General features: G+C 49.7%; 1 protein-coding gene across 1 annotated transcript in view; it reads right to left on the bottom strand.

Annotated features, from left to right (window-relative positions):
• The window catches only part of rmdn3 (regulator of microtubule dynamics 3), a 411,523-nt gene that overhangs the window by 337,683 nt on the left and 46,724 nt on the right, over window positions 1-27,116 (bottom strand). The window contains exon 4 of the mRNA XM_038783476.1: window positions 17,193-17,388. Within this exon, the coding sequence (XP_038639404.1) occupies window positions 17,193-17,388 (196 nt within the window). The remainder of the gene's footprint in view (window positions 1-17,192; window positions 17,389-27,116) is intronic.

The raw sequence follows: 27,116 nt of genomic DNA, 5'->3' as shown, positions 1-27,116 counted from the left end.
CACTTCTCAATAGCAACAAATGCTTTCTCTTGCGAAGGGCCCCAGCACAAATTCCTGGTCCTTCCTCAATAGCGCTGGAGCGGAGCCAACAAAGTGGCCAACTTCCCATAGTAATCGACTAGGTATAAAAATAACCGGAGCTCAGTCATGTTCTTCAGGGTTGGGGCTCTTTTTATTGCTCGAACCTCATTTTCCACCGGGTGTAAACCATTACTGTTCACCCTGCAACCGTTCTAGCATGAAACACACACTTGATCCTCTGCAGCCGGGCACCTACATGGGAAAACAGCCGGAGCACTTCCTGTCGGTTATCCATATGTATCTTCTATGTGGGTCTCATTATGAGCACGTCATCGAAATAGATGGCCACCTTCGGTATGTCCTGCAAGATACTTTCCATCACCCGATTGCCAGGGCCAATGAAACTCCAAATGGGAGGCATGAGTACTAAGCCAACCCGTGATGAGTATTAATGGTGGCAAACTTTCTAGACTCTGGTCTAGCTCCATCTGTTGATAAACATTGCTCATGTCCAGCTTCGTCAAGGAGCATCCTCCAGCCAATCTTGTGTATAAATCCTCTACCCAGGGCAGCAGGAGCGGTCCTGTCACAAGGCCTTGTTCACTGTGAGTTTAAAATCACCGCAGAGACTTCCGGTTGCGGCTATGACCAGCTAAGTCGCACGTTTGGCTGCTCCTGCTACAAAGGTGTTTTCGGGCCGATTGGAGGGCCCCAACGGCGCTGTAAGGACAAATCCCGGTGGGGGAAGGCTCCCTGAAGAGAACCAGACCAACTTTATGGTCGGTACCCGGAGTGGGGTGGTAAAGAAAGCAACAGCAGCTCCCAAAAAAAAGCGGGGGAAGAAGACCAAAATGGCGGCCGGTGGAGCACCCGAGGAATGGAGGAAATGGGCGGAGGAGCAGCAGGCCGCTCTCCTGCGCTTCTTTACGGAGCTGAAAATGGAGCTCTTGGAGTCAATGAATGCGACGACCACCAGGCTGATGGGAGCCCAGGCGACCCAAGAGGCGTCGATTCGGGAGCTGCAACAGGAGATGACTGTGAGGGAGGAGGAGGCCACGGTCCTCGTGGGAAAGGTAGAGGTGCACGAGGCACTCCACCTGAAATGGCAGAGCCGTTTTGAGGAGCTGGATACCCGAATGAGGCGGAAGAACCTGAGGATCTTGGGCCTGGCAGAAGGCCTGGAGGGGTCAGACCTCCCGGGATATGTAGCAGAAATGCTGAGCTCCCTGATGGGGGCAGGGGCCGTCCCTTCGCCCCTGGAGCTGGAAGAGGCCTACAGGGTCATGGCTAGGAGGCCAAGAGCAAATGAGCCCCCGAGGGCGGTGCTGGTGCGGTTCCAGCGACTCAGCGACCGTGAGAGAGTGCTGGAGTGGGCCAAGAGGGAAAGGAGCAGCAAGTGGGAGAATTCGACGGTGAGGGTCTACCAGGACTGGAGTGCGGAGGTGGCAAAGCGGCGGGCCCGGTACAACCGGACGAAGGCGGTGCTACATGCAAAACGGATCAGGTTCGGAATGCTGCAGCCAGCGCGCTTGTGGGTCACCTACAGGAACCAACACCACTATTTTGAGTCCCCAGAGGAGGCGTGGGCCTTTGTACAGGAAGAGAAACTGGACTCGAATTAGACCCAGGGGATACTTGGCGGCCGTAGCCGCTCGGGTACTTTCAGCTGAATTCTTTGTTTGGATTTTGAACTCTTGCTGTGGTTTTTCTTCTGATGTTTTTTCCCCCTTTGCCAACTTCCCTTAGTTATTGTTATTGTGGTTATTCATGGTTATTTATGGTTATTTATGCTGTTTGGTAGAGGGCGACTGTTAAGTACATTGTTATTTGTTATTTATCTGTTATTTATAATGTTAAGTTGGGGAGGTGGGACGGGGGGGAGAGCAGATCGGGGATTTGGGCTCCTAGGGGGGGTTCTTTTACAGGCATGGACGGGGACGGGGGTGGAACTGAAGATGGCGGGGTGGGGTGTGGCAGGGCGAAAGCGCGGGCTTTCCTCTGTTTTCCCGCGCGCGGGGCAGAGGAGGGGGGAGGGGAGGAGTGCGGGGCGTGGCTAGCAATGGCGACCTTTCCCGCGCTGGAGCGGGGCCAGGGAGGAGTGGCAAGGGGGGGGGAGGCCCCCCCCGAGCCGGGGGGAGTCGGAGTGGGGCAGGAGCAGCCGGGTCAGCGTGAACCAGCTGACTTACGGGAGTACGATGGAGGGTACATCGCGGCTAGGAGGGGTCCTAGCCTGGGGGGGGGGGAGGGGGGTTAGGGAGGGACACCGGGTTGCTGCTGAAAAGACCAGAAACGGGAAGTGGAGGACTGGAGAGGTGGGGGGAGGGGGACATCGCCATGGGGAGCGGGTCAGAAGGGGAGGGTCGACCCGGGGCGAGCAGGGAACAGGACATGGCTAATCGGCAGGGGAAGGGGGCGGGTCGTCCCGCGACCCGGCTGATCACTTGGAACGTGAGGGGGTTGAATGGGCCGGTCAAGAGATCAAGGGTATTCTCACACCTGAAGGGACTGAAGGCTGATGTAGCAATGTTACAGGAGACCCATTTGAAGGTAGTGGACCAGGTTCGCCTGAGAAGGGGGTGGGTGGGACAGGTGTTCCACTCTGGATTGGACGCAAAGAACCGGGGGGTGGCGATTCTGGTGGGAAAGAGGGTGTCGTTCGTGGCGGAGGAGGTGGTGGCGGATAAGGAGGGTAGGTATGTGATGGTGAAGGGTAAGCTGCAGGGGGAGAAAGTGGTGATGGTCAACGTATATGCCCCGAACTGGGATGACGCGGGTTTTATGAGGCGCCTATTGGGCCTCATTCCGGGACTGGAGGCAGGGGGCTTGATCATGGGGGGGGACTTTAACACAGTGCTGGACCCCGGGCTAGACAGATCGAGCGCAAGGACCAATAGGAGGCCGGCAGCGGCAGAAGTGCTGAGGGGGTACATGGAGCAGATGGGAGGAGTAGACCCATGGAGGTTTGGTAGGCCGAGGGCGAGGGAGTATTCCTTTTTCTCCCACGTCCATAGAGTGTACTCCAGAATCGATTTCTTCGTGTTGAGCAGGGGGCTGATCCCGAGGGTACGGGAAGCTGAGTACTCGGCCATTGCGATCTCTGATCATGCACCGCATTGGGTGGATGTGGAAATGGGGGAGGCGCGGGACCAGCGCCCGCTGTGGCGGCTGGATGTGGGGCTGTTAGCGGACGACGAGGTGTGTAAAAGGGTCCGGAAGAGCATTGAGAGCTATCTGGACTTGAATGACACGGGTGAGGTGCAGGTGGGGATGGTCTGGGAGGCCCTGAAGGCAGTGATCAGGGGAGAGCTGATCTCCATAAGGGCGCATAGAGAAAGAAAGGAGAGGCAGGAGAGGGAGAGGCTGGTGGGGGAGCTATTGGAAGTGGATAGGAGATATGCGGAGGCACCAGAGGAGGGGCTGCTGGAAGAACGGCGCAGCCTGCAGGTCAAGTTCGACCTGCTGACCACCAGGAAGGCAGAGACGCAGTGGAGAAGGGCACAGGGCGCGGTCTATGAGTATGGGGAAAAGGCGAGCAGGATGCTGGCACACCAGCTTCGCAAACGAGATGCGGCTAGGGAGATTGGGGGAGTGAAGGAGAGGGGCGGGAAGGTAGTGCAGAAGGGGCAAGAAGTGAACGGGGTCTTCAGGGATTTTTACAAGGAGTTGTATCGGTCTGAGCCGCCGACAAGGAGAGGGGGAATGGAGGACTTCCTAAACAAATTGAGGTTCCCAAGGGTCCAGGAGGGGCTGGTAGAAGGGCTGGGGGCGCCAATAGGGCTAGAGGAGCTAGTCAAGGGAATAGGTCAGATGCAAGCGGGGAAGGCGCCGGGGCCAGATGGGTTCCCGGTGGAATTCTATAAGAAAAATGTGGACTTGGTGGGACCGGTACTGGTACGAGCCTTTAATGAGGCGCGAGAGGGGGGGGTTCTGCCCCCGACAATGTCGCAGGCTCTGATCTCCCTGATATTGAAGCGGGATAAAGACCCCGTGCAGTGCGGGTCCTACAGGCCTATCTCGCTTCTGAACGTGGATGCCAAGTTGCTGGCAAAGATCCTGGCAGCTAGAATAGAGGATTGTGTGCCAGGGGTAATCCATGAGGACCAGACGGGGTTCGTGAAGGGGCGGCAGCTCAACACGAACGTGCGGAGATTGCTGAATGTAATTATGATGCCGGCAGTGGAGGGGGAGGCTGAGATAGTGGTAGCGCTGGACGCGGAGAAGGCATTCGATAGGGTGGAGTGGGAGAACCTGTGGGAGACGTTGAAACGGTTTGGGTTTGGGGAAGGGTTTATTAAGTGGGTGAAGTTGCTCTACTCGGCCCCGACGGCGAGTGTAGTGACAAACGGGAGGAGGTCGGAGTATTTCGGGCTCCACCGAGGGACCAGGCAGGGATGTCCCCTATCCCCCCTACTTTTCGCACTGGCGATTGAACCGTTGGCGATGGCACTGAGGGGTTCAGGGGGGTGGAGAGGACTGACTAGGGGAGGGGAGGAACATCGAGTATCGCTGTATGCGGATGATCTACTGCTGTACGTGGCAGACCCAGAAGGGGGAATGCCGGAGATAATGGAACTATTAGCAGAGTTTGGGGACTTTTCGGGGTACAAATTAAATTTGGGCAAAAGCGAGGTTTTTGTGATACACCCGGGGGACCAGGGAGAGGGTATTGGGAGACTCCCCTTCAAGCGAGCAGGAAAGAGCTTTAGGTACTTAGGGGTGCAGGTGGCAAGGAACTGGGGGACCCTCCACAAGTTGAACTTTTCCAGGCTGGTGGAACAGATGGAGGAGGAGTTTAAGAGGTGGGACATGGTACCGTTGTCGCTGGCGGGGAGGGTGCAGTCAATCAAAATGACGGTCCTCCCAAGGTTCTTGTTTTTATTTCAGTGCTTGCCCATCTTCCTCCCTAGGGCCTTCTTCAAAAAGGTGACGAGTAGCATCATGAGCTACGTGTGGGCACATGGCACCCCAAGGGTGAGGAGGGTCTTTTTGGAGCGGAGTAGGGACAGTGGAGGGCTGGCGCTGCCCAATCTCTCGGGGTACTACTGGGCGGCAAATGTGTCAATGGTGCGCAAGTGGATGATGGAAGGGGAGGGGGCAGCTTGGAAACGAATGGAGAGGGCGTCCTGTGGCAACACAAGCCTGGGGGCCCTAGTAACGGCACCATGGCCGCTCCCCCCCACGAGGTACACCACGAGCCCGGTGGTGGCGGCCACCCTCAAGATATGGGGACAGTGGAGGCGACATAGGGGTGAAATGGGAGGTCTGTTGGCGGCGCCAATAAGAGGGAACCATAGATTCATCCCGGGGAACATCGACGGGGGATTTCAGAGCTGGTACAGGGTGGGCATACGGCAGCTGAAGGACCTGTTTATAGAGGGGAGGTTTGCGAGCCTGGGAGGGCTGGAGGAGAAGTTTGAGCTCCCCCCGGGAAACATGTTCAGATATTTACAAGTGAAGGCATTTGCTAGGCGGCAGGTGGAGGGGTTTCCCCTGCTCCCCAGTAAGGGGGCGAGTGATAGGGTGCTCTCGGGGGTCTGGGTCGGAGGGGGGAAGATATCAGACATCTACAAGATAATGCAGGAGGCGGAAGCAGCATCGGGGGAGGAGCTGAAAGCCAAGTGGGAAGGGGAGCTGGGAGAGCAGATAGAAGACGGGACGTGGGCGGATGCACTGGAGAAGGTCAACTCTTCCTCCTCGTGTGCGAGACTGAGCCTCATTCAATTTAAGGTGCTGCATAGAGCTCACATGACGGGGACAAGGATGAGCCGGTTCTTTGGGGGTGAGGACAGGTGTGTCAGATGTCTGGGAAGCCCAGCGAACCATGTGCATATGTTCTGGGCATGTCCGGTGCTGGAAGGGTTCTGGAAGGGGGTGGCAAGGACGGTGTCGAAGGCGGTGGGGTCCAGGGTCAAACCAGGATGGGGGCTTGCGATCTTTGGGGTCGGGGTAGAACCGGGGGTACAGGAGGCTAGGGAGGCCGGAATACTGGCCTTTGCGTCCCTAGTGGCTCGACGAAGGATATTAATTCAATGGAAGGACGCGAGGCCTCCAAGCGTTGAAACTTGGATTAACGATATGGCTAGCTATATTCAGCTAGAAAGGATCAAATTTGCCCTGAGAGGGTCGGTACAGGGATTCGCCAGGCGGTGGCAACCTTTCCTTGACTTTTTAGATCAGAGATAGACGTTCGGGGTCGTGGCAGCAGCAACCCGGGGGGGGGGGGGGGGGGGGGGGGGGGGGGGGGGGGGAGGGGGGGAGGGGGGGGGGGGAGGGAGGGGGGGGGGAGGGGAGGGGGGGGGCAGCAAGGGTCGTGGGGGGACACGCACGACTGTAACGCGGGCAAGCCTGCTCGCTGCTCATGTCTGAAACTGTAGGCTGCCTTGGTTGTTAAGGTTGCCGGGGGGGGGGGGGGGGGGGGGGGGGGGGAGGACTGGTGCGCGCGAGAGGGCGGGCGAGGGAGGGACATTTGCCTAGAGGGATTGTGTTGTAAATAATTTAAAAATTAGTAGGGGTAAATGTCTGTATGGAAAAACTCTTTCAATAAAAATTATTTAAAAAAAAAAAAATCACCGCAGAGACGGACAGTTTTGTCGGGTTTCATTATTGGCAGCACAGGCATGAACCATTCTGCAAACTGAACCGGACATATGACCTCCAGGTCCTGCAGTCACCGAAGTGCTTCGTCATCTTTCGGCAGCAAAGCATAAGGGACAGGCCTCGACCTGAAATATCGGTGTTGAGCCTCAGAACGACATAGATATGGTCTTTGGCCCCATTTATCCTACCCAGGCCCTCCGAGAAAACCTCATGGTATTTATCCAGCATGTCGCACAGACTTCCAGTACCCATTCGAAAGACCTGATGCCAGTCGAAACGGAGGTCTCTAAAATAGTTGCGCCCAAATAAATTTGGTCCCGGTCCCTGCACCACAACCAACAGAAGGAGAACCGACCGCTGCCCATGCGAAACACGAGTCATGGTGGTCACTACTATCTGAAAGGCTCCCCAATGTAAGTAGTCAATCTCACTTTGGTATCGCAAATCGTCAGTGGCATGAATCCTGCATGAAGCCACTGAAATATGTGGAGGTCCACAATGGAGACAGCAGCACCAATTTCCATTTCCATAGTCACCGGATGACCATTAACCTGTCGTGTGACCTGGTTCGGTGCTACCTTTTTGAACAGTGACAGTTTAATTGTATTAAACAGTCCTCCTTAACAGGGTGTCCACATAAAAAGCCCTATTTCATAGCAATCTGGTTGGTTGTCGTGAACGCCATTCTCTGCGCGAACCTGGTGGTCCTGACCATCACGGGTCCGCCTCCCTCACAATTGGCAATCAGGCTGGCTGTCCCCATCATTCTCAGGGGAGGTATATTACAGGTCAGCGGTAACAACCAAGATCCTAACCCTGTTGCGAAATTGTCTCTGAGGCTGCCCCTTTGGAGGAAATCTGGCCAGACCACCACTATCCCTAGATTCCAAGAGGTTGGTAAGGAAGGGAGAGTCAAACTATTGATACCACTGTCTATGGACCCCTGCAGTCCTTTCTCCAAGTGCTCTCAAGATAGCGAAAATGCAATCGTCCGTTTCAAATCCAGGCTGGGTTCCGCCAATAGATTCCTCCATGTGACCATGTTGTTGATACCGTCTTGTTCCCACAGCATCACAGAGAGGGATGGCCCAAACTCAAGTGTTCAGCCAGAGATCTTACGCGGGTCAAGAAGTCAGTAACTGATTTGCCTAGAGACTGCAATGCTGTGTTAAAACGATACCGCTGCATAATTACAGAAGGCCAGTGTTCTGAAACCAATGCGACTAGCTCATCAAAAGATTTGGAGTCTGGCGCCACCAGATAAGTCATTCTCTTTACAATCCCAAATGTCTGGGCCCTGCAAGCAGTCAGGAAGATCACCATCTACTGGTCCTCCCTCAAAATCCTGGAAAAAGTACCTCATGCTCTCCACATACTGGTTCCAATCTTCCAAGCCTGCATCAAAGGCTTCCAACTTTCCAAACAACAGCATCTTAAATGGTCACAACGTCATGCCCCAAAGAGCAACTTCAGGCGGTCAGGTGGTTCTATGAGCGAGTCTGGAGTTTCCTTTAATTTTTGTCACCAGTTTAGTAACTTGGAGGATGCCGGTGGTAAATGAACATTAATTTATGAAATTATTTATAAAGTTTTGTTCAAAGCAGCATATTGCTTCCAGTACAGTTCTTGCTGGGAGAACTAACCACATCAGCTTTGGGCCAGCTTTTAATTACCGTAATACATAACAATCCCCATTATCTGGGGAGCTCATATTCCACAAGCCCCACAGGAAGATTAATGATGGTTTCCTTGTGGTCCCCGTGGGGGTTACGAGAGTCTTGGGTAGTGTCCAGCTTCTTGAGTGCTGTTGGAGCTGCACTCATCCAGGCAAGTGAGGAGTATTCTATCACACCCCTGACTTGTGCCTTGTAAGTGGTGGACATGCTCTGGGGAGTCAGGTGGTGAGTTACGCGCCGCAGGACTCCTGACCTCTAACCAGCTTATCATAGAATCATAGGATTTACATTGCAGAAGGAGACCATTCGGCCCATCGAGTCTGCACCGGCTCTTGGAAAGAGCACTCTGTCCAAGCCCATACCTCCACCCTATCCCCATAACCCAGTCATCCCACACAACACTAAGGGCAGTTTTGGACACTAAGGGCAATTTAGCATGGCCAATCCACCTAACTTGCACATCTTTAGACTGTGGAAGGAAACTGGAGGACCCGGAGGATACCCACACGCACACGGGAAGAATATGCTGACCCCGCACAGATAGTGGCCTAAGACGGGAATCAAACCTGGGACCCTGGAGCTGTGAAGCAATTGTGCTAACCAATATGCTACCGTGCTTATTGTCACAGTATTTATATGCCTCGTCCAGTTCAGTTTCTGATCAATTATAACCCCAGGATGTTGATTGTGGGGGATTCAGCGATGGTAATGCCATTAAATGTCAAGGGGCGATTTTTTGATTTTCTCTTATTGGAGATGGTCATTGCCTGGCACTTGTGTAGCATGAATGCCAGCCCAAACCTGGATATTGTGCAGGTCTTCTTGCATTTGCATGTGGACTGCTTCAGTGTCTAAGGAGTCGTGAATGGTGCTGAACATTGTTCACTGATGATTACACAACCCCACTTCTGATCTTTGCAAGAGTCATTATTTGTTTCCGTCTTTCCCCTTTCTTTTATTTTGGCTGTTACATTTTTGATTCATGGATAATTAATTAACATGTTTCTTTAAGGCAAGTGGCCTGTGCCATTAATTCAAGCAGAGGATTTCAGCAGCAGGAGAGATTACTGTGCTGGTTCAAATTGGAGCTGTAATCTGACTGGCACCAATTACAGAGATTGGCTGGGACTTGGTTTGATTGATTGGATGGTGGCTAATGAATTGGTCTAAAAGGCTGGGCTCTGTCCAGTAACAAGTGGTACTTGAATCTGATCCCATTGCAATGTTATTCAGAACTTCAAGGGCCGAGTTTAGTTTCAGTTTGAATCCTGGCATTCCTGAGGAAGGTCTGCGGTCCTCTCCCCTCTCCATTTCTCTCCAAAAGGGCTGAGTTTTTGAATTGGCAGGGAACCTGGATGAATCTATGTACAGGAGACCATTACAGGCTATCCAAGCAGAATCCATAACTAACCTATTCTCTGCAGAAAGGGCTGATGTGAATCAACAAACTCTCTCTCCCGAGGCCTGGAAATAAACCGCCAACTGAAAGCAAAGTTTGAGATGAGGCAAAGGGGCCCATCGAAGAAAAGCCGTGAGTAATATATTTCTAAACTACAGAAAAAATCATTACAGGCTGCAAACTGAGGACTTTAATATTAAAGAACCACCACCTGACTTTCATCTTTATTATTGTTTCATCCTTTTCTTCCCCTCTGTGTTTGTCGGTCTTGTGAGTGTGGATAGAGGATGGGACAGTTAAAGGGGGTAGTAGGTATTAGCTTATCATCCAATTGTATTTACTGCATATTTCCTGATAGTTCCTGGTATAAATAAACAGGAATTGTGTTTCAACTTACAAACCTGGTGACTATAACCACTTGGCAGCAAAGGGCCAAAGATTTCGGGAATTTTTATAAGAATTATTGGTTATTTCACTTGTGGTGGGACTCTGGAGCCCGTGGGCTGGAACTGACTACGCACTTGCCCAGGATGGCGCAACACCTTGTGTTAGAGGGAAGGTCATTGATGAAGCAACTGCAGATTGTTGGGCCGAGGGTACTACCCTGAGGAACTCTGGCAGTGATGTCCAGGACTGAGATGACGGACTCCAACCACCACAACCATCTTTCTTTGTGCCAGGTATGTCTCCAACCAGTGGAGAGTTTTCCCTCTCATTCCCATTGACTCCAGTTTTGCTAGAGCTCCTTGATACCATACTCGATCAAATGCTGCCTTGATATCAAGGGTAGTCACTCTCACCTCACCTCTGGCATTCAGCGCTTTTGCCCATGTTTGAACCAAGATGAGGCCAGGAGCTGAGTGACCCTGGTGGAACCCAACCTGAACGTCAGTGAGCAAGTATTGCTAAGTAAGTTCCACTTGATAACTCTGTCGATGATCTCTTCCATCACTTTACTGATGATTGAAAGTAGACCGTTAGGGTGGTAATTGGCCGGGTTGGATTTGTCCTGCTTTTTATGTACAGGATATACCTGAGCAATTTTCCACATTGCCAGGTAGATGCCTGTGCTGTTGCTGTACTGGAACAGTTTGGTTTGGGATGCAGCAAGTTCTAGAGCACGTCTTCAGCATTATTTCCGGAATGCTGCACGACCCATAGCCTTATCAGCATTCAGTGCCTTCAGTCTTTTCTTTATATCATGTGGGGTGAATTGAATTGATGAAGACTTGCACCCGTGATGCTGGGGACGTCTGGAGGAGTCCGAGATGGATCATCCACTCGGCACTTCTGGCTGAAGATTATTGCAAATGCTTCAGTCTCGTCTTTTGTACAGATGTGCTGGGCTCCTCCAGCATTGAGGATGAGGTTATTTGTGGAACCTTCTCCTCCAGTGACTTATTTAGTTGTCCACCACCATTCACGACTGGATGTGGCAGTACTGCAGAGCTTAGATCTGATCCGTTGGCGTGGGATTGCGTAGTTCTGTCCATCACTTGCTGCTTATGTTGTTTGGCATGCAAGTAGTCCTTTGATGTAGCTTTACTCGGTTGACATCTCATTTTAGGTATGCCTGGTGCTGCTCCTGACATGCCGTCTTGCACGCTACATTGAACCAATGCTGATCCCCAGGCTTGGTGGTAATGGTAGAGTGGGGGATATGCTGGGCCATTAGGTTACGGATGGTGACTGAGTACAATTCTGCTGCTGTTGATGGTGCATAGCACCTCATGGATACACAGTCTTGATTTGCTAGATCCGTTCTGAATCTATCCCATTTAGCACGATGCGAGTGCCACACATGATGGACAATTTAATCAATGTGAAGACGGGACTTCGTCCCCACAAAGACTCTGTAGTGATCGGTCACTCCTACCGACACTGTCATCTGCAGCAGGCAGGTTGGTGAGGATGAGGTCCATTATGTTTTTCCCTCTTGTAGGCTCCCTCACCACCTGCTGCAGTCCCAGTCTCACAGTTATGTCTTTTAGCACTCAGCCAGCTTTGCCAGTAGTGGTGCTACTGAGCCAATCTTAGTGATGGACAAAGATTTCACCCAGGGTACATTCTGTGCCCTTGCTACCCTCAGTGTTTCTTCCAAGTGGTGTTCAACATGGAGGAGCCCTGAATCATCAGCTGAGGATGGACAGTACGTGGTAATCAGAGGTTTCCTTGTCCATGCTTGATCTGATGCCATGAGACTTCATAGGGTCCAGAGTCGATGTTGTGGATATTGCCAGGACTACCACTGTGTCGCCACCTCTGCTGGGTCTGTCCTGCCGGTGGGCCAGGATATATTGAGGGATGGTGATTGTAATGTATGATTCTGTGAGTATGACTAGGTCAGGCTGTTGCTTGATTAGTCTGTGAGACAGCTCTCCCCAGATGTTAGGAAGGAGACTTTGCAGGGTCGATAGGGCCATTTGCCGTTGTCATTTCCAGTGCCCAGATCAATGCCGGTCCATCCACTTTCTATTCTTTTTATTGACATTGTGGCGGTTTGATTCAACTGAGTGGCTTGCTGGACCAATTCAGAGGGCATTTAAGAGTAAACTGCATTGCTAGTGGATCCGAAGTCACATGTAGGCCAGGCCAGGTGAGGACTGCAGATTTCCTTCCCTAAAGGACATTAGCGAACCAGCTGGGTTTTTAACGACAATGTTTCATGGTCATCATTAGACTTTTAATTACAGATATTTATTAGATTCAATTTCCACCATCTGTTGTGGTTGGATTCAAACCCGGGTCCCATAGTATTACCCTGGGTCTCTGGATCACCAGTCTAGTGATAATACCACTGTGCCACCTCCTCCCAGCTGTCAGAGGTCACGGGCCCAGAGGGTCAGCAGTGATATGGTGGGCCAGAGAACGCAAATCCGGAGGGTCAGCAGTGAAAGTGAGGTTTAAAGAGCGGGTCAGACCCTGAGCTTGGAGTATCAGCAGGGAGAGGGAGGGCCAGGGAGTGGCAGAGAATGGTAGTCTTGAGGTTGGCAGGGTCTGCAAGATCGAGGGATCTAAAGTGATTGAGAGGGCAAGAGAGTAGCAGAGGCCATGAACCGGATTGTGACACCAAGGAGAGTCAGGGTGCGGGATAGATGGAAGGTGGTTGGTTTGGAAACTAGGATCAGCAAAATTAGCACATTTATTAAATATTTTTTTTTAAATTTATTTTTTAAAGTTATTTTATTTACCAATGCAGGAATTTAGCAATGTAAAGCATTTCAACACTTTTTTCAGATGAGATAGCTCCGACATCACCTAAAGCTATTGCGTTTGTTTTCATGAGAAAATCGAATTTGCTTAGTCATTCACTTAAAGTTGCACTTTTCAGGAATGTAATTACAATTTTAAATGAAGACATACTTTACGGAGCCATGAGAAAGGAAAGATGGTCAACTAAGGCAAAGGAGAAAGTTTATGATAGAGTGGAAGATAGAAGTGATTAAATTACAAAATGGATGAATGTGCAAGACAAAAGGCGGGCGATAATGGGACAAGTAAACAATTGCTGTGGAAAAATGTTCCCTTTAGGTTGCAGGCTTTGTGGCAACCCAAATGTTCCTGAGCAGCTTGGGCACGTAGTTGGCATCTTTAAATTAATGTGTGCGCGATTATGTAAAAAAATTAAAGCTGCTGTACACTTAAAATAGCCTGCACATGCCAAAGAAAAGATTAAAATAAATGCCTATATGATAAATGGAAACAGAAGAACAATCACCAGACTTGGGTTTATCACAAAAATGGAGAACTGAGCCAAAGAGTTATGGCTGATTTAATCACAGTTACCCCTTTATGTGTCATAATTAATACTGAATCTAAGCGCTACGTTGGTGTCCCTGATCACTGGCCAGAAAGACAGCGACAATCCTGCACTGGATAATTCTGCGATCCATCACAGAATTAACTGCCTGTTAAGGCAGTCAACTGTCTGGGTTACCGGGCTTTTGAAGGTGAAGAGCCAATCAGCTAGTCAGGCAGGGAGGAGGTTGGTGGAGGGCAGCAGGAGTTTTACCAGCAGGCTGATTCTTGCCGCGGAGGATCAGAGTGAAGTGGGAGAGGGGGGCACGACCATGGAGAACAAGGGTGCCAGATCTGGAGTGCCCCCTCCCTGACACCATAGAGTGGCCTTCCTATGAAGTATGGGCCACCCTTCAGCACTCTGCTGCTAATAGAATGCGAATGGCGGCAGGATAAAATCCTTAATTGGCCATTTAGGGCCCTCGATTGGCCTAGGCCGGGAAGGCCAACTTCAAACTTTCCCTCCCCTGTCTTGGTCGGGATGGTGGAGTATGATGTCAGGGAGGTGAACTGTTCTCCACTCTGTGCCAACCCACCCAATTACATGGACCCCCACCCACCCACCACCCATCCCTGCCTCTCAGTTGCTTAGTAACAGTGCTTCTGGACTAGAAAAGAAATAGCTGCAACCTATTTCGGGGGGGGGGGGGGGGGGGGGGGGGGGGGAGAAGAGTTGCCATGTACTGCATAACTTTTAAAAAATTGTATTTTATTTCAAACATATATAAACAAGAATAGTATGGTGGAATAGTGGTTATCACTGCTGCCTCACAGTGCCAGGTATCCGGGTTCAATTCCAGCTTTGGGTGACTGTTTGTGTGGAGTTTGAATGTTCTTCCTGAGTCTGCATGGGTTTCCTCAGGGTGCTGCAGTTTCCTCCCACAGTCCAAAAGATGTGCACGTCAGATGGATTGGCCATGTTAAATTGCCCCTTAGTGTCCAAAGATGAAGATGGAACATATCCAAAGAGTGAGTGTCAAGAGGTCGAAACCATTCAGGTTCTCAATCCTGATCATTATCAAATGACTTCTGCTTAAAATGTTTCTGCCTCAACAGGGAAGAGAGAACTGAAAGCTGCTGAATTCAGTCGTGAACTCATTTATAATTGATAACCGATCAACACTGGGTACAGATTTAGGTACAAATATGAAAATACTAAAGTGCTACCAGATCTCGTGGGGCCAGTCTCCAGAAGAATTCAGTGCACTTCAAAGAAGAGGGGGGAAAGAAAAGGAGGGGATGACGACTTCCGGTGGCCGCCATGGAATGTGGTCGCACATTTGATGCGTTCAAGGTGGATTTTTGCAGTCTTTCCCTGCCTGAATGATGTAGTATTTGAGGGCAAAAGGTGCAGGTAATGGATGGTATGGGGGTGATGCATGTGGGTAAGGCCCCAGGGCTCGACGGGTTCCGGGGAGAGTTTTATAAAACGTCTGTGGCAACGCGGAAAGGTCATTTGATCAGGTGAAATGGACGTATTTGCTGGAGGTGCTGGGATGGTTCAGGTTTGGGCAGGGATTTGTGGATTGGGTCCGGCTGCCAGACAAGGCGCAGGTTGAGAGCTTGCGGACCAACCGAGTGAGTTTGGGGCTCTTTGGGCTACTACGGCGGACGAGGCAGGGGTGCCTGCTCTCCCCGTTTCTTTTTGCCTTGGCGACAGAATCGTTGGCAATGGCGCTTAGGGCATCGAGGGATTGGAAAGGGATTGAGCAGGGGATGGGGGGGGGGAAGAATTTTGTATGTAAATTGATCATGGGAAAGAGTGAGGTGTTCCCAATTAATGCCAGAGGGGGGACTGGCGTTGCCGAATATGATATATTATTACTGAGTGGCGAACATTGCAACGTTAAGAAAATGGGCCTTGGGGGAAGAGGTTGGTGTGGGGGTGGGTGGAGGCGGCATCATGTCGGAGAACGAGTTTGAAGGTTTTGTTGTTGGCACCTTTACCGTTCTTACCGGCCATGTACTCCACGAGTCCAGTAATGGTGTCGGCCCTAAGGGTGTGGAGGCACTGGAGGCAGCATTTGGGGCTGGAGAGTGCCTCAGTGTGGGCACCGATCTGCGATAACCATAGGTTTGCGCCAGCGAGGCTGTATGCGAAGTTTAGGGGGTGGCGGTAGGCGGGTATCGAGAGCTTTGGGGACTAGTTTATATGGGACATGTTTGCGGGCCTGGAGGACATGCAGGAAGTTTACGAGTTTCCCAGGGGGAATAGCTTTTGATATATGCAGGTTCAGGACTTCGTGAGGAAAGAGGTGCCGTGTTGATGGAGTGGGAGGGAGCCTTGGTGGTGGATATTAGGCGCAAATGGGAGGAGGAACTGGGAGGGGAGGTGGGGGACGAGACGTGGCGCAGATCTAGCTGAGGGTGAACGCATCCTTGTCATGGACGAGGTTAAGCCTCATCCAGTTTAAGCTGGGTCATTGGGCACCTATGACGGTGGCGAAGACAAGTAGGTTCTTTGCGGGGGTAGCGGATAGGTGTGGGCGGTGCACGGGGGGGGGGGGGGGGTCTGCGAATCACGTCCACATGTTCTGGGCGTGTCCAAGACTGAGGGGTTATGGCAGGGGTTCTCAGATGTGATGTCCAATTTGTTGGGGGTGGGGGTGGGCTGGTTCAGAGCCCAGACGTGCCGATATTTGGGGAATTGGAAGATCCGGGAGTCCATGAGGTGAGAGAAGCCGATGTTTTGGCCTTTGCCTCCCTGATAGCCCTGAAATTGATTTTGTTAGGGTGGATTCAAAGCTGCCGAAGACAGGTGAGTGGATGAGCGAGGGTGAGCAGAAGGGTTCACCTGGAGATGGAAGCCGTTTAATGAGTTCTTCAAGAGAATTGAGGGATGAGTAAGTGGGGGGGGGGGTTATTTTGTGCATATATAAGAAAATGCTTTGAATAAAAATATTTTTTAAAAAAGGGGATGACAAAGAAGCATAATTTTGGTGCGCTCAAGCTGTGAAATTTACCACGCAAAGGCTTGCACAGGAAGTATGGTGTTAACATTGTATAGTCAACTGTTTCATGCCAGAATGGTATATTCTGGTAAAGAATGGCAAATTGATTTGCAGACTTGAATTTCAATGGCATTTATTTAATTGCGTAACAGGGGCAGTTCAAGTATGTGATAAGAAAAGGGCAATATCAATGAGGTACGTGAGCTACCTCAAGCTTGCCATCCTCCCACTGATTCTGTATACACATCTCACTGCCTCAGGAAGGCGGACAGCATTGTCAGAGACCCCTCACACCCAGGCTTTGCCCTCTTCCAGACTCTTCTATCAGGCAGAAGATACAGAAGTCTGAAGACCCGCACATCCAGATATAGAAACAGCTTCTTCCCCACAGCTACAAGACTCCTCAACGACTCTCCCTTGGACTGATTTATTCCCTGTAAGAACACTATTCACGACGCCCTATGCTGCTCTTGTTTGGCCATTGTTCCACATGTAACTAATCTCTATTTGTTGATGTACGATTGTCAATGTTGATTATTCTTTTGTCTACTATGTACATATTGTGTACGTTCCCTTGGCCGCAGAAAAATACTTTTCACTGTACTTCGGTACATGTGACAATAAATATCAATCAATCAATCATATTCTACAGACTGTAATGTTGCATCGTTCTGGTCAAGGGAAGGAAGACAGGATTGAGCAGTGATCATTCTCAAAAACAGCATGTGTAGATAAATTTTTAAAAATTACCTTGGGTTTGTTTTCTAAGAGCAATTTAAATCCTTTCTTTTGGTCTTCGTCTGTGCCACCGTGCAACTTATCTGCTGTACATAAAAGCTGAGTGAATTCATCTAAATTTCCAGGAGTCTGGCATTTGGAAACTGGATCTATTTGACCTGCTGCTTCTTCACGGTCATTATCTGACTCTGCATTGGCTGTAGTGTATCTAGAAAGATCAATTATATCAATTAACAACACAATTTTCATTTGTCACTGCAATGTCTGCTGATTAATGGTTTCATCACCCCACTTAACAATAAGCTTGCATGGGAGAACAACGTGCCAGAACTTAAAACACTTTGCATAAATCTTGGTTCAGCAAGACAGTTTGGAAGTGTTAAACAATTTTGAAGACTGACAGCATTCAAATTCTGAAACTGAAGTTTTTTTAAATTCATATACGGGATGTGGGTGTCGCTGGTTAGGCCAGCATTCATCACCCATCCCTAGTTGCCCTTCAGTAAGTGGTGGTGAGTTGCCTTCTTGAAATTGCTGCAGTCCTTGTAGATACATCCACTGTGCTGTTAGGGAGGGAATTCCAGGATGTTGCCCCAGCGACAGTGAAGGAACAGAGATATATTTCCAAGACAGAGTGGTGAGCGACTTGGAAGGGAACCGCTAGATGGTGGGGTTCGCACGTATCTGCTGCTCTTGTCCTTCTAGATCGTTGTGGGTTTGGAAGGTGTTGTCTAAGGAACCTTGGTGAATTACTGCAGTGCATCTTGTAGATGGTACAGAAGGCTGCCACTGTTCGTCAGTGGTGGAGGGTTTGGAAGTTGGTGGAAGGGGAAACGTTCAAGAGGGCCGCTTTGTCTGGATGGTGTTGAGCTTCTTGAGTGTTGTTGGAGCTGCACTCATCCAGGCAAGAGGAGAGTATTCAATCACACTCCTGACTTGTGCCTTGTAGATAGATGGTGGACAGGCTTTGGGGGCGTCAGGAGACGAGTTACTCGCCATAGGATTCTTAGCCTTTGATCTGCCCTGGTCACGGAATTAATTTGGCTAGTCCAGTTCAGTTTTTGATAGGTTTTGGGCAGCACGGTAGCATGGTGGTTAGCATAAATGCTTCACAGCTCCAGGGTCCCAGGTTCGATTCCCGGCTGGGTCACTGTCTGTGTGGAGTCTGCACGTCCTCCCTGTGTGTGCGTGGGTTTCCTCCGGGTGCTCCGGTTTCCTCCCACAATCCAAAGATGTGCGGGTTAGGTGGATTGGCCATGCTAAATTGCCCGTAGTGTCCTTAAAAGTAAGGTTTGGGGGGGGGGGTTGTTGGGTTACGGGTATAGGGTGGATACGTGGGTTTGAGTAGGGTGATCATTGCTCGGCACAACATCGAGGGCCGAAGGGCCTGTTCTGTGCTGTACTGTTCTATGTTCTATGATCAATGGTAACCCCCAGGATGCTGATTATGGGGGATTCAGCGATGGTAATGCCACTAAATGTCAAGGGGCAGTGGTTAGATCCTCTCTTGTAAGAGATGTAAGCACGTTCTGTGAGTTGGTCACACCCCAGGTTAGGATTGCTGAGGGAGATAGGGAATGGGTGACCAAAAGGCAGAGAAAGAGTAGGAAGGCAGTGAAGGTGTCCCCTGCGGTCATCTCCCTCCAAAACAGGTATACCGTTTTGGATACTGTTGGGGGAGATGACTCATCAGGGAAAGGCAGTAGTAGCCAGGCTCATGGCACCATGACTGGCTCTGCTGCACAGAAGGGCGGGAAAAAGACTGGCAGGGCTATAGTCATAGGGGATTCAATTGAAAGGGGAGTAGGCAGGCGTTTCTGTGGTCGAAAACAAGACTCCCGAATGGTATGTTACCTCCCAGGTGCTTGGGTCAGGGATGTCTCCGATCGGCTGCAGGACATACTGAAGGGGGAGGGTGAACAGCCAGTTGTCGTGGTGCATATAGGCACCAACGATATAGGTAAAAAAAGGGATGAGGTCCTACAATCAGAATTTAGGGAGTTAGGAGATACGTTTAAAAAGTAGGACCTCAAAGGTAGTAATCTCAGGATTGCTACCAGTGCCACGGGACAGTCAGAGTAGAAATTCAAGAATAGTCAGAATGAATACGTGGCTTGAGAGATGGTGCAGGAGGGAGGGGGTTCAGATTTTTGGGACATTGGAACCGGTTCCGGGGGCGGTGGGACCATTACAAACCGGATGGTCTACACCTGGGCAGGACTGGAACCAATGTCCTAGGGGGTGCTTTTGCTAACACTGTTGGGGAGATTTTAAACTAATGTGGCAGGGGGATGGGAACCAGATTAGGAAGTTAGAGGTCAGTAAAGAAACAGCAACTAACGCCAGTAAGGTACGAGTTAATAAATTTAATGTGACTAGGGGGAAGATTAGACAGGGAAGAGTTGATGAACGCAAAGGGACAAGTCGTCTGAGGTGCATTTTTTTAATGCGAGAAGTGTAGCAGGTAAGGCAGATTAATTTAGGGCTTGGATCAGTACCTGGGAATATGATGTTATTGGTATTACTGAGACTTGGTTGAGGGAAGGGCAGGACTGGCAACTGAATATCCCAGGGTATAGATGCTTCAGGAGGGATAGAGAGGGAGGTAGAAGGGGGGGGGGGGGTTGCATTACTCGTCAGAGATGATATCACAGCTGTGATTAAGGAGGGCACGATGGAGGATTCGAGCATTGAGGCAATATGGGTGGAGCTAAGAAATAAGAAGGGTACAGTAACATTGTTGGGACTTTACTACAGGCCTCCCAAAAGCGAGCATGAAGTAGAGGTACAAATATGCAGACAGATTATAGAAAAATGTCGGAGCAATAGGGTGGTTGTGATGGGAGATTTTAACTTCCCCGACATTGAATGGGATTAGTGTAGTGTTGGAGGTGTAGATGGAGCCGAGTTTGTAAGTAGCATCCAGGCGTTTTTTTAGAGCAGTATGTAAATAGTCCAACTCAGGAGGGGGCCATACTGGACCTGGTATTGGGGAATGATCCCGGTCAGGTGGTTGAAGTTTCAGTCGGCGTTTACTTTGGGAATAGTGATCACAATTCCGTAAGTTTTAGAATACTGATGGACAAGGACAAGAGTGGTCGGAAAGGAAGAGTACTAATTTGGCGAAAGGCAGAGTATAACAAAATTGGGCAGGGGCTAGGGAATGTGGATTGGGAGCAGCTGTTTAAGGGTAAATCCACATTTGAAATGTGGGAGTCTTTTAAGGAAAGGTTGATTAGAGTGCAGGACAGACATGTCCCTGTGAAAATGAGAGATAGAAATGGCAAGATTAGGGAACCATGGATGACGGGTGAAATTGTGAGACTAGCCAAGATGAAAAAGGAAGCATTCATAAGATCGAGGCAACTCAAAACTGATGAAGCTTTGGAGGAATATCGGGAAAGTAGGACGAATCTCAAACGCGCAGTAAAGAGGGCTAAAAGGGGTCATGAAATATCTTTGGCTAACAGGGTTAAGGAAAATCCCAAAGCCTATTATTCGTATGTAAGGAGCAAGAGGGTAACTAGAGAAAGGATTGGCCCACTCAAAGACCAAAGAGGGAATTTATGAGTGGACTCAGAGGAAATGGGTGAGATTCTTAATGAGTACTTTGCATCGGTATTCACAAAGGAGAGGGACAAGACAGATGTTGAGGCTAGGGATGGATGTTTAAATACTCTAGGTCAAGTTGTCATACGGAAGGGGGAAATTTTGGATATTCTAAAAGACATTAAGGTGGACAAGTCCCCAGGACCGGATGGGATCTATCTCAGGTTACTGAGGGAAGCAAGGGTCGAAATAGCTGGGGCCTTAACAGATATCTTTACAGCATCCTTGAGCATGGGTGAGGTCCCGGAGGACTGGAGAATTGCTAATGTTGTCCCTTTGTTTAAGAAGGGTAGCAGGGAAAATCCAGGGAATTATAGACCTGTGAGCTTGACGTCAGTGGTAGGCAAACTGTTGGAGAAGATACTGAGGGATAGGATCTATTCACATATGGAAGAAAATAGACTTATCAGTGATAGCAGCATGGTTTTGTGCAGGGAAAGTCATGCCTTACAAACCTAATAGAATTCTTTGAGGAAGTGACAAAGTTAATTGATGAGAGAAGGGCTGTAGATGTCATATACATGGACTTTAGTAAGGCGTTTGATAAGGTTTCCCATGGCAGGTTGATGGAAAAAGTGAAGTCGTATGGGGTTCAGGGTGTACTAGCTAGATGGATAAAGAACTGGCTGGGTAACAGGAGACAGAGAGTAGTGGTGGAAGGGAGTGTCTCAAAATGGAGATGGGTGACTAGTGGTGTTCCACAGGGATCCGTGCTCGGACCACTGTTGTTTGTGATCTACATAAATGACCTGGAGGAAGGTATAGGTGGTCTGATTAGCAAGTTTGCAGATGATACAAAGATTGATGGAGTTGCAGATAGCGAGGAGGACTGTCAGAGAATACAACAAAATATAGATAGATTGGAGAGATGGGCAGAGAAATGGCAGATGGAGTTCAATCCAAGCAAATGCGAGGTGATGCATTTTTGAAGATCAAATTCAAGAGCGGACTATATGGTCAATGGTAATTGTACCAATTAAGAAAATTGAATAGCTGGAAAATGTCTCAGATGGTGTATACCTTGGGGATAATGACATTCCCATGCTGCCCTTGCCTGAAGTGGCAGAGATCGAAGATTTGGGAGGTGTTACTGAGTTGCTGCAGTGCATTCCATCGACATTGACAGTACACTCTACAGTCATGATACAATAATGGCAGAGGTAGTGGATATTTAAGCTAGTGGAAGGAGTGCTTTATCCTGGATGGTGTTGAGTTTTGCTGGAACTGCAGAATTTGGGCAAGTAGAAAGTATTCTATCACAGTCTGTTATGTTGGCTATGAAGGACACAGTGGATCATCAATAGATCTCCCTGTGGGCTTCATGGAGCATGAACTTCTTTATTGAGCTGGCGGGTGCTCTCCCAATGAGAAATGAGCAGCGTGAGTTTAAAACCTGCTGCTCCAACCCGGACTGGTATTCTGCAGGGCCCGGGCTTAGACTTGTGCGCTGTAAGTCATGGATGTAGCCTTTTCCGTTATGTAAATAAAAGGCTATGATATTGGAAGGCTGGCCTTGGCGAGATTATTACACACTCCTTGTGCCTGAGGGCAGCTTTGAGGAGTCAGGAGTAATCCAATTCCTCAGAACTACCCAAACAATCATAGAATCAACAGTGCAGAAGGAGGCCATTTGGACCATTATGTCTGCACTGGCCCTTGGAAAGAGCACCCTACCCAAGCCCACACCTCCATCCCATCCCCCCATTCCCATAACCTAGGAATCCCACCAACCTTTTGAAAATGAAATGAAAATCGTTTATTGTCACAAGTAGGCTTTAAATGAAGTTACTGTGAAAAGCCCCTAGTTGCAACATTCCGGCGCCTGTTTGGGGAGGCTGGTACGGGAATTGAACCATGCTGCTGGCCTGCCTTGGTCTGCTTTCAAAGTCAGCGATTTAACCCTGTGCTAAATCAGCCCCAACTTAGTGTTTTTGGACACTCTCAGGGCAATTTAGCATTGTCAATCCACCTAACCTGCACATCTTTGGACTGTGGGAGGAAACCGGAGCACCCAGAGGAAACCCATGCAGACACGGGGAGAACGTGCAGACTCCGCATAAACACTGACCCAAGCCGGGAATCGAACCTGGAACCCTGGAGCTTCGAAATGACAGTGCTAACCACTGTGCTACCATGCCGCCCAGCACGTGCGCAGCATTTATGTAACTGACCCAATACAGTTTTTGGTCAATGTGTGACCCCAGGATGTTGATGGTCGGGGTTCTGGCGATGATTACACATTTGAAAATTAAAGGAAAATGGTTAGCCTCTCTCTTGATGGAGATGGTCATTGCCTGACACTTCAGTGTCAAGTAACATTTGTGCCACACAATAGTCTGAAACTGATACAAAATTCAAGTGCTGCAGAGGCTAGAAATCTGAAATAGAAACAGAAAATGCTTGAAATACTCAGCAGGTAAGGCATCATTTGAGGAAAAAGAAACAGTTAACATTTCAGGGCAATGAGGGACTTCCAGTGGCGACCATGTGGAGGTCACACATCGGGTGGCTCTTGCTAGAGCTTTTGCTTTATTAGCCCTTTTCACGCAGATTTACCGGGAAATCATGATTGATCTCCAGAAAACTAAACTAAACAATGTCGAAAACTCAACGAAAAAATACGGGACGAAAAGGAGCGAGTGATAGTCCACCTGGAGCTCGGGTTTTGTGCGGAGTTCTGTTGGTGGAAAGATGGTGTGAGCAAGCTCGCTAGGTGGGGCTGTGCCGATTACGGTGGATAAGTTGGCTGAGGTGACGGGCGGTGGAGTTTGAGCGGCAATTCACCAAGCATAGTGTGCGGCATGAAATGGAGATGATGGCCACACTCAAACAGTTGGTGCATGATATGCTGGCTCCCATAAAGGAGGCTCTTAGAAAGATGTCGACGGTGGTGCATGAGCAAAGAGAGGTACTGAAAGGGTTAGAGGAGGAATTGTCATGGGAAAGCGACCAGCGCGCCTTGAAGGGAGAGGAGCTGCGGAGGGTGGAGTAGAGCAACAAAGGACTAAGAGCTAAAGTGAAGGACCAGGAGAACAGATCACGGTGGCAGAATATGCGAATTGTGGGACTATCCGAGGGGCTGGAGGGCCAGAGGCCTACGGAGTACTTTGAGGAGATGTTCGCTAAGTTGTTGGAGGAGGAGGATGTCTCCCTCGTTGAGCTGGATGGAGCTCACTCGTCACTCTGGCCGAAGCCAAAGGCGAATGAACCAAGAGCTGTGATAGTCTGCTTTCAAAGCTACCAGATAAAGAAGATGCTGAGATGGGTGAAACAGAATCCCGAGGTGAGGTGGGAAGGCAGTAGTATTCATATGTACCAAGACCTCATGTGGAATTGTGTTTTTGGACACTCGGGGCAATTTATCATGGCCAATCCAACTAACTTGCATGTCTTTGGACTGTGGGAGGAAACCGGAGCACCCGGAGGAATGCCACGCAGACACAGGGAGAACGTGCAGACTCCACACAGACACTGACCCAGCGGGGAATTGAATCTGGGACCATGGTGCTGTGAAGCCACAGTGCTAACAAATGTGCTACCGTGCTGCCCCATGCACTTGCACAAGAGTAATGTGCAGTTTGGGTGGTCTACCCGGTGAAGTTGAGAGTTACAGATAACTCAAGGACTATTACTTTGACATGGCAGAGAAAACAGAGGCGTTCATGAAGGCTGAAGGACTGGGTCTGAACTGAATTTGGACTTTTTTTCTTATGCGGTTAGTGGGAAGGGAAGGTTCTCAGACTTTAGGGTAATATGTTGAGGTTTGTTTCCCTTGTTTGGGGGTCTGTTATGTTGAGTTGTTCAAAAGGACTGGATGTGGGGGGTCCTTTACGTTGGTTTTTCGGTATTGGATATGTGTGGGGAGGGAGCCAGATGTGGTGGTGGCACTAGACGCGGAGAAGGTATTCGACCATGTAGAGTGGAGTTACTGGTTTGCAGTGTTGGAGACGTTTGGGATTGGGCCTAGGTTTCTGGCAAGGGTTAAATTGTCATATAGGGAACCAAAGACAAGTGTCCACACTAATACAGGATGTTCTATAGGATATTCTATAGGATGTTATAGGTTACAGAGGGACATAGATAAGCTGCAGAGCTGGGCTGAGAGGTGGCAGATGGAGTTTAATGCGGAAAAGTGTGAGGTGGTTCACTTTGGAAGGAGTAACAGGAATGCAGAGTTCTGGGCTTATGGCAATATTCTTGGTAGTGTAGATGAACAGAGAGATCTCGGTATCCAGGTACATAAATCCCTGAAAGTTACCACCCAGGTTAATAGGGCTGTTAAGAAGGCATATGGTGTGCTAGCCTTTATCAGTAGGGGGATTGAGTTTCGGAGCCACGAGGTCATGCTGCAATTGTACAAAGCTCTGGTGCGGCCGCACCTGGAGTACTGCGTGCAGTTCTGGTCACCACATTATATGAAGGATGTTGAAGCTTTGGAAAGGTTTCAGAGGAGATTAACTAGGATGTTCCCTGGTATGGAGGGAAGGTCTTACGATGAAGGCTCAGGGATTTGAGGTTGTTTTCGTTAGAGAGGAGAAGACTGAGAGGTGACTTAATAGAGACATATAAGATAGTCAGAGGGTTTAGTAGGGTGGACAGTGAGAGTCTTTTTCCTCGGATAGTGATGACCAACACGAGGGGACATAGCTTTAAATTGAGGGGTGGTAAATATAGGACAGATGTCAGAGGCAGTTTCTTTACTCAGAGAGTAGTAGGGGTATGGAACGCCCTGCCTGCAACAGTAGTAGACTCGCCAAATTTAAGGGCATTTAAGTGGTCACTGGATAGACATATGGATGAAAATGGAATAGTCTAGGTCAGATAGGCTTCAGATGGTTTCACAGGTCGGCGCAACATCGAGGGCCGAAGGGCCCGTACTGCGCTGTAATGTTCTATGTTCTATGAATGCAAATGAGATGTATTTGGGTATTTTCAGGGGAACGATGCAAGGGTGCCCCATTTCCCCCCGCCTTCTTGCATTGCGATACAGCCCTTGGCCATTGTGCTCAGATATGTGTAGGGGGATAGGGAGGGGGAGGTGGAGTATAGTGCGTCTTTGTATGCCGATGATTTGTTGTTGTATATCTCCAACCCGGGTTCCATGGTGGGGGATAAAATAGGGCCATTCCGGAGATTCAGGGCTTTTTCAGGCTATAAGTTTGATCTGGAAAAGAGTAAGTGGTTTTTGGTATCTTCACTAGGGGCAGGAGCTGGCTTGGAGGGATTGCTGTTTTGGATGGACTACCCACGTTAGGTACTGGGGGGAGGCGGTGCGAGTGTCTCGAGACTGGGCCCGGCTTTGTAAATTTAATTTCTCGACAGTGGGCGGTGTCAAGGTGGATTTGTTGAGATGGGACAACCGTCCCCTCTCATCGGCAGGCTAGGTGCAGGCAGTAAAGATTAATATCTTGCCAAAGTTTAATTTTTATTTCAGTGCCTACCAGTCTTTTTGCTGAAAGAGTTCTTTAAGAGAGTGGAATGGTTGATTTTGTCGTTTGTTTGGGCAGGTAAGGGAGCAAGGTTATGGAAGATGGTGCTTCAGAGAGGGCAGCATTCGGGGGGGGGGGGGGGGGGGGGGGGGGGGAGGGGTCTGGCCCTTCCCAACCTGTTTTAGTATTATTGAGTGGCTGAGAATGGGAGGGATTGGAGTAGGGAAACGGACGCTATGTGGGTGGGAATGGAGGAAAGCTCTTGTACGGGTTCGTGGTTATGGACGCTGGTAATAGTGCCTCTCCAATTTGCCCCAGAGAAACTTTTGGGGAGCCCGGTGCTAGTGGCCATATTGAGCCTACGGAGGCAATTTCGGCAACAGTTCAACAGGATCGAATCTGACGCCAATCCAAGGGGATCACGGGTTTGAGTCAATGAGGCAGAATGCTAGGTTCTGGAGATGGAAGGAAAGCTGGGGATGAATTAATGAAGGACTTATTTCCAGAAGTGAGGTTTGGAGGAGTTGATGGAGAAGTTTGGGGTTCCGTGGGCGGGGAAGGGGGGGGGGGGGGGCCTTTGGGTATGTCCAGGTGCCGGATTTTGAGAAGAAGATTTTCTGGTGGCACCACCCTCCTCATTGTTGGAGGAGGTGTTGTTGGTGATAGGGCTGGAGGGAGGGAATCATCACAGCGATCTATGGGAGGATTTTGGAGGAGGATATGGCATCATTGGAGAGGGTCAAGGCTAAGTGGGAGGAGCTGGTATAATGCTGGAGGAGAGGTTGTGGTGTGTCGTGTTGCGGAGGGTGAATGTCTCAGCCTTGCGTGCAAGTCTATGGTTGATACAGCTAAAGGTGGTACATAGAGAACACCTGCCAAAGCCGTGGATGAACCAATT

This window comes from Scyliorhinus canicula, chromosome 2, assembly GCF_902713615.1.
Source record: "Scyliorhinus canicula chromosome 2, sScyCan1.1, whole genome shotgun sequence".
Lineage (NCBI taxonomy): Eukaryota > Metazoa > Chordata > Chondrichthyes > Carcharhiniformes > Scyliorhinidae > Scyliorhinus > Scyliorhinus canicula.
The sequence above is the reverse complement of the archived record's forward strand: the minus strand, read 5'-3'. Positions and strand labels throughout refer to the sequence as shown.